Raw genomic sequence first — 12,432 nt, 5'->3', positions numbered from 1 at the left:
ACTTGCCCACGCACAAGTGCACTTTTTTCCTGGACCATTCTCCACATTACCAGATGCACAAATGTTTCAAGATAGAGAAGGACGTCAGACCTCACTTTAAGCTCCCTTTAACTCTCTGAGTTCAAAGCCGTCATCGGTGATGACCCCCGTTTCCAACCCCTACCAATGACTATAACACTAACCCCATGCAATCAAGCCAAGTCATTTTTTTCATTGCTCTCCGTGGGACTTCCAAGTCCCAAGTGGAAGTAAATCACCATGGAGGTGGCATTTGAAGGATGAGAGCCTAATTTTACTCACATGTAGCAGAACAAATTTTTACAAGCTGGTTCCTCCACAAATACACCCAGTGTCAAACAAATGCAGTGGATTCATAAGCATCCTGTTAGGTTAGAAGGACATCACACGAACTATATTTGCCGTTTGGTTTGGATTTCTCCGGCCTATTTGCATGTTTAGCAGCAGTCTTGCATTGCCACCTTTACTAGAGTAAAAGGGCCAGGATACTCCTCCCACCGACAGTGATGATGGATGGATAGGTGGATGGATGAGGTCAGGACAAGAATAATAAATGCATAAATAAACTTTACAGCCTTTTTCCTCTCTCAACTCTGGATCAGAGTGATGCACAGCGCAGCAGCAGAAGAAGAGAGGAGAGGATTTCCCTTGTAAAACTCAAGTGTGAGGGAGAGGGTAGGACGCCTCCCCCTCCTCCTCCATCACCACCACCACCACACTTCCCCTACCGGTGATGTCAGGGCGGGTAGGGGCTCCCTGATAAAAACCTTTGGACTCGGGAGAATGGGAGAGAGAGAGAGAGAGAGAGAGAGAGAGGTGAAGGAGTGAATGGAGGAGGATATTACTACAATTGCATAAACCGGTGGAGAAGAGCAGCAGCAGCAGCAAAGAGCGCACAGAGACGCACAAGAAAAAAAGAGGAGTTCGAGCGCAGACGCAGAACTCTGATTGACTCTGATGGACTAACACATTCGTCCTCTTACAGAATTTATAGGGACGCTCAACAAGTGGGGCTTTTGCTATTTTAGGGCTGGCACTTTGCGCTGCGCTTTATTTTTTCCGCTCTTTTGCAGTGCTTACTCCGATCCACCTTGCGGTCAGATGTTTCTTTTCTTTTTTTTTTGGAACAGGACGCACTAAACTGATGCCGCAGTGGTCAGGTAAACAGAAACAGCAGGTCTTGAGCAAAGAAGGAAACCAGATATCAGATGATTTTATGATTTAGACAAATTTGCCAATTTTACTTCTTCATAAAACAAACATTTGCGCTGATAATTATTTCTAACATACTAAATCAGACCGGTGTTTCTTTACCTCGTGGGCTTTGTGCAAGGCTTGCACAGATAGTTCGGTGTATGCTCTTTTCCCTCTAAGATGAAATAAAGAGTCAGAGGCTGCAGATATACTGCGGACACGCACGGGAAAGGGGGCAACGCGTCCCCACTAAGTGTCTGCGCAAAGTGCACGCGTGTGCCAAGCAGCGATTTAGCTTCACTTCGTAAAAACTCTGAATTTTTGCCGTGATTCTTTAGCAATATTGAACACCTGCTTTTATTCCAAATCTACAGCTTCTAAAAATCCTCAAGTTTGAGTGAGAAACTTTAAATGTCCTCTCGAACTCTTTGGGATGCACTGATGTATGTTTTCATCTGATTGCTTTTTTGTTTTTGTTTTTTAAGTAGGTTCATTACAGTTAAAAAAAAACAAAACAAAACAAAAAAGACAGAAAAAACAGCTATTTTTTCTGTTGCTTGTGAAAAAAATGCGCAGATTTCTCTCATCTCAGCCTGTGTGAGATTCCTTTGTTAAAAATAATAAAAATAAAAAGGCTGAAATCTCCTTTTATACATCGGCCAAACGCTGAACCCGAGAAAATGCTGTTGATCAGACTACTGGCTGTCTTCCTCGTCTTCATCGCTAACACGTGGCTGCTTCGCTCCGATGCGCTGAGCCTCTACAAACGTTCCTTGGCCCGGCATGCAGACCGTGAGCTGTCCAGGCTGGCAGGTGAACCCTGCGCCGTCTCCGGCGTGTGGAGGTCCCGGCGGCAGCCCAGCTCTCACTCCCCGACCCAACAACGCCCTCCAGCGGCCCGTACGAGGACGCACACGAGCCGGAGAGAGCTGTACACTGTTAAGAGCGCTCGTGCGGTCTGTGCAGGAGGGTGCGGGTTGGAAGCCGGGGCGCGAGGGTTCGCTCCTGCGGGGGAGGAGGAGAAGGGAGGCCGGGGAGACGCCGAGATGGTGGCGGGGAGAGAGGGGGGCGAATATTTCGGGTCGCCCGGAAGCTCCACTGACAACCAGAGGGAGCAGAATGAAGTCGGCGCAAGCGGTGGGCAGTCTGTCAAAGACGCCGTGTCTCCCTCGCGCGCCCCTCGCGACCCCCGCTCCAGGTTCACCCGCAGCCTCCACGGGACGTTTCGCTACGAAGAAGAGGGCAACTCCAGCTGGGAGAAAGTCGCCCCGTTCAGCTCCACGGATTCCAGGGGGCTCCAGGTCCTCCAAAGGCTCCAGCAGGGAGATGAAGACCAGTCCTCCACAGCAACCCCCGAAAGCGTCACGGAGGACTACTCTGACGAGGTGCAAGAGGGAGACTGGCTTCCCGCGGGCACCTGGGGGAGCCCTGTACCAAAAGTGCCCCCGTCCTGGATGACAGCCCTGTACTTCAACGGGCGTCGGGAACAACTGAAGGTGAAGCTGCCGGCGGGAGTGGAGCTTCCGAGGGCCACGTTCAGCCTGGAGCTTTGGGTGAAGGCAGAGGGAGGGCAGAGCAATCCCGCGGTCATAGCAGGTGGGTGCAAACTCTTCTTTACAACATCAAAGGTACCACTGTTATCTAGTTAACACCCATGTATGACATGCCACAAAAAGTTTGCCATCGCTCCCTTTTAATGACAATCTTCTGTTATGTGTTGCACGAAGTTCTCTGAAACTGAAGCGAGGTTTTTACTGTTTCAAATACACATCACTGATCAGGCAAACTCAGGCGCTGAAATCATCCGATTATTAATCTGTCAGATGAACTAAACTAACAAGCAAATATCTACCAATCTGTGCACGGCTTATCCTGTAAATCAGCTGGACTGAAATATTATCTTTCATAAAAAGTCACATCATTAAAATGCCAAACCTTGCGGTGACTGCGGTCATTCATAAACACGCTCACTGATTCAAAGTGCTTCCGTAACTCCGCTCTGTACTGCAATTACACAAGGCTCACAGAGCTAAATAAAAAAAGGGGAAATGCCCGCCTTAGATTTCTTTTTCTTAAGTTAGTGAACTAGTTAAATTAGTTAATGAAGTCAATTGTTTCCAAAATTAAAATCTGCCACTTATGCCCTTAATTATACAAACCAGTCTCCTACATATTTCAATATTTAGAACGAAAACAGACAAAAAGAATATATATATATATATATATATATATATATATATATATATATATATATATATATATATATATATATATATATATAGGTCCATGTTGTAAATTTAATTAAAATTGCAATTTTATTTAGCACATTTCATTACAGTAAAGTCACTGTGCTTAACATATTAGATTGCAAAACACTACAAAACAAGTTTCACAGAAAAATAAAATACAAGTCAGCATAGACAGACACACACACACACACACACACACACACACACACACACACACACACACACACACACACACAGTTATTAAGTGTGAGCCTGTGTAAATAAAAAGGTTTTAAGTTTGTTTGTGAATGTAGACACGGCTTTAATCAGCCTCAGGTCAGCTTGTTCCAAAGAACTCATAGATTTAATTCTGGGAACAGCTAAAAGATCGGCACCTGATGATGGAACTGAGAAAGCCAAACCAATCAAAGGATTCCAAAGTTAATTCTATGTTGAACTGGAGCCAATGAAATGATTTCAACACTGGAGTATTGTGTTCAAAATGCTGTGTACATATAAGGACTGCTGCATTCTGAGGAAGTTGAAGTCATCCTACTGATAATTTGGATAATCCTGCAAATACAGGGTGACAGCTTCATAAGACCTGCATGGAGCAATTTCTCAGTCAGTTTTGAGACGTTTTGAAGTGCTAGAAAGCTCTGGTGACCTTTTTAATAATGATCAAAACTGAGGTCACTGAGAAAGGTGATAAATATGTAATATAAATATGTCTCTGACTGAAAGTGGTCTTATGGGGATAAATAAAACTATTTCAGTTATTGTGTAAAAGTATTGTTTTGCTGTACATTAAGTATTTATGACCTTCAGCTGGCCATCTGAGATGAACATCAGCAAGGTTCACCTCCACTGCACTCGTGGTGTCACAGCTTTACAAAACTATCTTCAACTAATACACAAATTCAGTAACTACACTGTAAACACAATGAAACAAACACAGAACAACTCAGCACTACAGAACACATGTATTATTTTAGTTAATGTCTATATTAAAAAATAGGCTTCCCTGACACGCCCCACTCGATATGCTAAAACAGTGATGGAGATCTTGTTTTTAATCTTCTTCTTTTGGCTGTCTCCTTTCTTTCTCTTCTCCTCCAGTCAAATCACTCGACCTGAGATCTCCCTCTGATGTACTCATCTCTAATGCTTTCCCTCCTGGTCAATACCAATAAAATATCTTAACATCTTCAAATGTGCAACCTCCTGTTCTATCATGTCTTTTTGTTAGTGCCACTGTCTCCAAGTCATACCACATAGCAGATCTTCCTACCATACTGTAAAACGTCCCTTTCACTTTTGCTCCTATTGTTTTGTCACACATAACCCTCGACACTGAGCACAGATGAACTCCAAAAACACAGTTCAGTGCTATCACATAAGTCCCTTCCCTTCATAACCTCAGGGCGATTGTTGCTTTCTTTGAAAGGAGGAAAATAGCATTCTTCTGGTGCACTCATTTAGGCTAGTGTGTCAACATGTGCAACATAAGAAACTAAGCAAACAAAATATTTTAATATGAATACATTTCTGATCAGATTGTATCATTTGCTCATTGTCATTACTATTTTCTCAAGCTTATCCTTGGGTTGTACTAACAATAATTACAACCAGAAAAATGGAAGCTTAATAGAATTATCTTATGAATGAGTGCAGCTTGTTTTGAATACATACCCCAAACTAGACCGTGGAAGTTTTAGGGTCTAGTTACATCCCTGCTGACAACAATAATGAGTGTGATTGGACATAATTGGACACTGACAGCAATTATCATTGCTGCCACCGGATGCTGACGAAGATAATGTGACAGGATCATTTCCATTTCTGAAGAATAGGCTATTATAAAGAGGACGATGAATATATTGATAGCTGGTATTGATAACTGTGTGATGAGTGATGACACTCGACACAGCCTCTTGGAAGAATTTTACAATTACAATGTAAACCAGGAAGCAAATGTTGCTTTCAAGATTGTTAGATTGTAGCCTTAAAATGTTACACGCTAAGCTAAAAATTCCACAAAAATCTATGCAGAGCAACTCACCTGGTTAAATACGGCTTATGTTAACTTGCTGCACCATTTTGTGCTAAAAATTGACATTACAAGAAAGTGCAGGCCAGCCTGACGCGGTGTAGTTTAACGTCAGTTCATAAAAGATTGTACAAAGTCTTGAACGACTTCTCACTTCTTTATATTTTGCCAGACGTTCTTGTTATTTTTTTAAATCGTCTTGAGCAGTAGTTCTCCCGTTGTTCTAAAAGTCTTTCAAAGTTCTTCTTTGAATATTGGCTTGTTTTCAGTCCAGTCCTTGTACCTGACCATTTTCGGGGAAATGTTTCTTTGCTTGTTAAGTCAATTAATCGTGACCTATGAAGCATTCAAATATTCTGCATGCCTGAAATGTTTAGCCATGCCTGTCACAACTATATAACTTTAGTTGAATCTATAAAAAGTTACAAAGATAACAGTTTAACAAGTATAAAATAGTGATTCCCAAACTTGACAGCATGGTGTGCAGTGTGTCCTTAAAAAAATCAGAGGAAACGGGACAAGTGGAGGGTGTGAAGAAGCCACAGGGTGAAGGGTGACGCATAAAAAATGATGCACAAACTGGACTGAAGATTACAACAGGTGTTATACACTGATGAATCCAGATTTCAAATTTTTGGTTCAAATTGTCGTCAATAAGTACAAAACAGAGAAAAACAACAGTGAGTGTCTACAGCCAACAGTAAAACAGTGTCATGGTTTGGGGCTGCATTAGAGCCAGTGGTGTTGGGTATCTTTGATGGAACTATGAATGTAGCAAGTCATGGTCAGATTGTGATTCGGCATACACTACCATCTGGAAAGCGGTTGATTGATAACGGCTTAATTGTTTTAGCATGATCCCAAATACACTGCCAGTAAAAGTAAAAGCATAGCTGAAAGAAGAAGAAGACCTGTGGGCCGACCTTCAGTGAGACCTGAAGGTTACTAAAAGGAATTATACAAAACGTTCAGGCTGTGTCGCAGAATAATGGTGGTCATATCAAATACTGATTTTTGATTTTCTTTGCTTTCTATAATGCGTTCCCATGAATGCTTTGCTCATGTTTCAATAAATCACTGCATCCAAACACTGCAAAATATAAAGAAAAGATGTTGGTTCTAGATTTTTCCACAGCGTCGTATCTCTTCAGTGCAACACATCGACACTTTGGACACAAAGTCACAGCGTTTGCTTTTTCCCTTTTTGTTTTTAATTACAATTAATTTTAGTTGGTTTTCATCAATTTAATGAAATAACACTGAAACTTTGAAAAACTGAAACTCCTTTCAAGATCGGTTACCATCAATACGCAGTTATCGTCACACCCCTAAAGCTAAAGTGAGTTATAACATTAAAAGATTGGTTTAACCAGGACATAGAATCTGTGATTTCACTCAGCTTCTCATCAAGAGTTAGCTTCCCTGTGGATTTCCACTGATTGTAAGTGCCAGCTGTAGACACACTGATTTCTACACAACCTGCATTGTTTTGCAGGCTCTTCTCGTGAAGACAAACATGGCTATTTTTCTAATACTGAGAATGTTGCATTTGAAAAGCTGCACACTTGACAGAACAACACATACATCAAGCAAATTGAAGAGGATTAAAGCACTATGGTGTAGCACTGCAGCTGTCCAGATAGTGAGGGAGACCACAAACTGTTATGTCCGCTCACATTTACTCTGATCAAAGATCCGACTCCATTACTCAACTTCTCTTTCCCCTCATTGCTTCCTTATGTGAGGGCGGCATTTTGTGGCATGGGCCTTTCTCTTTGTAGTGTCCAGAAGGAATTTGACCAATTCAGTAAAAAACAAACTCCTATTGTTTCTGCTAGACATGACATTGACATTGGTTTGACTTCTAATGGTCACTGATGATCTTTTAAATCTGTTTGCACATTTCAACCCTTTGCTGTAAACAGTCCAGTCCCGAGTGGGCTGCTGGACAAATGATGATGCCATTAGTACATTTGACAAGCCCTACATTAATATATAATACAGATAATAAGATGTATTATTGCATGATTCCATGCATGTTGCACAACATATACAGCAATAGTGCTAAAGTTTAAAAAAATTCAACACTGTATAAAATATTCATCAGTGATAGAGTGACACGTGAAATTCTCTAAATGTTAGTAATGTTTTTAAAGTCTTTGATAAAAGTCTTAAATTATTCAAGTTTCATTTTCTTGTTACTTTAGTGTCACATGTTTTGATTTCAATGTTAGAGTAATTCAATAGAGTTGTCTGGCAGCAGTAGTAGTGAGCTGCAAAAAAACTCATCACAGTGTCTCACTGCTCTGCAGGGCATAATTCAGCCCACTGTTTGGGTTTCCTGGCCTGGATATTTCACTGTCCTCAGTAACCTTGTTAGAGGAAGTTTTTTAATAGTATCTCTGATACTGTACACTACCTGCCCAACAAGCACACAGCAGACAGAAGAGGTCAGCAGTTTGATAGATGGAGCATTTAGAATCGAGGATACAAAGTATTTCCCTTTAAAATTGCTGCATAGGGACATTTGTGTCCTTGCTAGTTTGCAGCAACAAAATAAGTTGGCTAAAATAATTATCTTGTGCTTAGTCCAACACCAGTTGCCTGTTGTTTCAAAGATGTCAGTTGAGTAATGCGAACTGCTTATATGGAGCAGTGGTGCGTGTTCTTTACGTTCTGCACAGACAAGTTTAGCCACACATTGTTAGTGCCGTCTTGTGCTGCACATTTCAGTTGTATTTAAAATTTAATGCAGATGCAGTATTTTTATGATCAATGTTTAAATCAGTTTGCCACCAGGAGTTGATCTCAAATTGTTTGTAAATATGTTTGACTGTACAAATCCACAGTATATCAGTGTTACATTGCCAGCTGCTTCTGCTTCCCTCCAAAGGCCAAAATAGCTGCAGAGTTAAAATATTGATTCAGTGCAATAATTAAGCTGAACGCGCATCGCCACATTGAAGATGCTTGTTGATTGGTCGTCCTGAAACATTGCGGTGTAATGCAAGTGAAATACCATTTTGAAGTTACCACACTAAGCTACAAATCTATCTAAGTCTTACCTCAACTACTGAGTTACATGCTTAGCCATGAAACTGGCTCAACTCCCTTTTAGATACACAAGTAAGCCTACACACACACACACACACACACACACACACACACACACACACACACACACACACACACACACACACACACACACACACACAGAATTGAGGAGGGTGAGGGGGTTCCCTGACCCTTCTCTGTCCTAGTATTTGACATCTGGGGAGCAGATGTGCGTCTGTGTGTGTCTGTTGCAACAGCAGATGGAAACATCAGGGCCTTGCCTTTGCTTAGTGAAATACCTCTGTCCTTCTTCCCCTCTCTGTTCTGTCCTGCTGTTTCTGGCTTGTCTACTCTCTCTGTCTTACTAACTGTGTCTCAGCCTCTATGCACTGCTCTCTCTCTTTTAGTCTCTCCTCCTGTAATCATAGGAGTATAATCACTTGGAAAGGTTGCTTGTTGGCGTGATTGTTCAATTTCTCAAGGGTGCTGACTCTTTGTAAATTGTGAATATTCATTTTTTTCCACCACTTTTCTCCCCTAGGTGTCTTTGACAACTGTTCCCACTCACTAAGTGAGAAGGGTTGGTCAGTAGGCATTCGCACTGTGGAAACTGCTGGCACCAGAGATGCACGCTTCTACTTCACACTTCGTACAGACCGAGCTGTGAAATCCACCACTGTCCACAGCCACCAGCGGTACCAAGCCAATGTCTGGACTCACCTGATGGCCGCTTACAATGGTCATAACATGACTTTGTATGTTGATGGAGCTAAGGTGTGTGATTGAGTTTGGTCATTTACCAGAGATACAAATCAATGGTCCATTTCATGATGTTTTCCAGGCATTTCACCCATGGCTATATATCATATTTACCAGCTCTATTACAATATCCTCTTAGGGATTGTTTTTGCTTTTTGTCAGATTATAGGGCACCCAATTAATATGCTGGCAATAGAAGTTATTGCCAATGAGAGCATCCATGGAGCAGAGTGACTATATTACATGCCAACCAAATGGAAAGCTTCTTAAAAAGCTAACTGCCACAGCACTCTAATGCTGTAACATTTGGATGACTTACTGCTTATATGTTCTTTTAAAAAAGAATAATTAGGCAATTAATCTTAAAGTATATTCAGAACATGATAAAATGAAGAAAAAAAATCCCTAATTTTTTCCCTCTTAGGTAGGAGAAAGCAGCCACCAGTCAGGGAATCTCTACAGCCCCTTCATGAAGGCCTGCAGAACCCTCTTTCTTGGCAGCAATCAGTCCGATCAGGGGCAAAGCTTTAGAGGCCACGTAGGAGGTGTGGTCTTGTGGGGCTATGCCCGCTCCCATGCGGACTTGCTCAAACGGCCACTCCAAATTGACATGAGTGAGCCGGTGCTGGCGATGTGGGCTGACTTTACTAATGTAAGTGGTCATTTCAAATTTCTGCACTGTTAGTTGTTGATTTGTGTTCTTCCAATTGTCTTAATCTTCGCTAAAATTCATTTAGTACTGCTTTTCTGCCTTTTAGGTGGAACAGCTATGGACTCCATACAAAGACCATCATCCAACCATCATCACCAGTCCTGTCCCTGAGCCAGAACTTGTCTCCTCCTTCTCGCCACCACCCTGTGGCCTTACACCCTGTGACAATATAGATATCATCTCTGGATACAACGACAACTGGCAGCTCCGAACACCCAAGCGAATTCGCTACCGGATTGTCAACCTCTCCAACGATGATGGTGGAAACCCCACGGTGACCGAAGCCCAAATTCAGCTCCAGCACCAGGCTCTGACTCAGGCCTTCCGCCCTTACAACATTACTCTGGATCTGAGTGTCTACACAGTGAAAAACTCTAGCCTCCGGGAGAGATTCATCCTCAGCAACTGCCGTATTGCAAAGATTGGGAACCGCCAGTGTGACCCAGAATGTGACCATCCGAGGACGGGTCATGATGGAGGGGACTGTCTCAGGTTGGGGCCCTGTTACAGCTGGAAGAGGCAGGATGGGGTTTGTAACATGGGGTGCAACAGTATACACTACGACTATGATGATGGAGACTGCTGTGACCCAGATGTTACAGATGTGCTCAAGACCTGTTTTGATCCTGACTCTCCTGACAGGTAAGGTTGTTGAACAAATGTTATCTACTAAAATGGCTCTCTATGTAGAAAATGTACTTGTAGGAGTGAGACGTGTTGTATAAAGCTCTGTGAGTCCTCACATAGAGTAGAAAAGTACTATGAGAACAAGTCCATTTAATATAATCTAAAATGCAACCTAACCCTACTCCTGTACTGTATTTTTAACTTTAAAGGCCTTCCTTTAAGGCCCTCCCAAAAAACTAACAGAAGATTTTTAATCTGAAATATTTTTGAACCAGGTGTTGTGTAGCCTTTACGAGAACAATGGCCATTCAATTTTAGACTGTGCAAAGCGTTAAGCAGGAATATGTAAAAGGCTACATTGTTGAGGAGACATAGCATAGAAAGTAGGAGGATTACATTTTAAGCCAGTAAAGGCAAGATATTATTCCAGAGAGAAGATTTCTATGGGCATGAATGGGCACTAGTAAGAGTACCTCTCCCTGTGAGGCAGTGAAGTGTCCCTATTTCGCATGCTGCAGTACTTCAGCAGGCCGTGCAGTCAGTAGCTCATAATATGGCATGAACAAATTGGGACTCTCACTTTCCCCAGTGGTCTTAGAGGGAGCTCTGTGAAGTAGAAATGGTGGGTTAAGTGGCCAAAGTACACACTTATTTTTGCTAAACAACACAAGCGGCAGCCCACTGCCTTTCATTTGGTCTGACAGTCGGGCTCACGCAGCGTTCTAAATAGCTCGCACGAAGTCTCCCCATGAGGTCGTCGGCCGAAGTTCTTAAAGGACTTAAAATCCAAATTTCAACCACAAGCTTCACACTGAGCCACTGGGAAACAGAACATGGGAACCAAAACTGCTTTTTAAACCATGAGATTTAGCTTCTGATGTCTTGAGCTGACAGAGTGTGACAGCTTAACACAAGGATGAATAAATGTTTTTTCAAACATTTTTTCCCCATGATATATTTCCATTTCTTTATTTTTTTTTTTTTAGTGTAATGGACCTTTCTTTACCACTGTGGAAGTTAAGTAACTAAGTAGAGTTCCCTCTAAAAGCCTCTGTTGGTGTAATCATTACATTCTGCTCTCAGTGTAAAGCAGTTTTGAATACAAATGGGATATTTATGTAGTATGACAACATTCGTATGGATTACATTCAGTAGATCAGCAAAAAACACTGAAGTAATGGTCAATAAAAAGTCAGTTTTAAATATTACTGTTACAAGTCACTTTGCTATTTCTCTGGTTTTTCAGGGAGTGTCTTGCTGTAGCTACAAACTGTGGTGCTACCCACTGCTGCTAGTTCATAACCATCTCACAGACATGTGCATCTACTTTCAATGCCATTGATATTTATTTAGACTTTTTCTCTCCAACTGATTTTTCCGTGTTACATTCAATAGTAACTTCTTCCAAACCATCAACGTGTCTATTAGACCCATTCCTTGTTTTGAGCTAATTAAAGGCCAATCTTCAACCTTCCTGTTATCTCAAAAACCATTGAAACACTAGTGGTAAAGGAGCTAATTGATCATCTGCAGAGGAATGGATTGTCTGAGGGTGTCACTCAATTTTCAGAATTCGTCACAGTACAGAAACAGCATTAGTGAAGGTTACAAGTGACAATGCTTCTGTGTCCTGCTAGACTCCACTGCAGTGTTTGGTACTGTTGATCATAATATTTTATCTCAGAGTTAGAGCATGCCAGGCATTAACAGTAGAGTGCTGCAGTAATTTTAATCATATCTATCTAATAGACTCTATCTAATAAATAGGGAGTCTTGTACATGATTCACTT

General features: G+C 41.8%; 1 protein-coding gene across 1 annotated transcript in view; it reads left to right on the top strand.

Moving 5' to 3' along the window:
• The first annotated feature begins 573 nt into the window (after positions 1 to 573).
• Positions 574 to 12,432, top strand: part of pappa2 (pappalysin 2) — an 89,258-nt gene continuing 77,399 nt past the window's right edge. Inside the window, exons 1-4 of the mRNA XM_082514224.1 lie at positions 574 to 2,808; positions 9,086 to 9,318; positions 9,728 to 9,955; positions 10,062 to 10,657. Of these exons, the coding sequence (XP_082370350.1) occupies positions 1,893 to 2,808; positions 9,086 to 9,318; positions 9,728 to 9,955; positions 10,062 to 10,657 (1,973 nt within the window). The 5' untranslated portion in view covers positions 574 to 1,892. The remainder of the gene's footprint in view (positions 2,809 to 9,085; positions 9,319 to 9,727; positions 9,956 to 10,061; positions 10,658 to 12,432) is intronic.

This window comes from Aulonocara stuartgranti, assembly GCF_965226115.1.
Source record: "Aulonocara stuartgranti genome assembly, chromosome: 18".
Classification (NCBI taxonomy): Eukaryota; Metazoa; Chordata; class Actinopteri; order Cichliformes; family Cichlidae; genus Aulonocara; species Aulonocara stuartgranti.
This window is presented reverse-complemented; position numbering and strand designations above follow the sequence as displayed.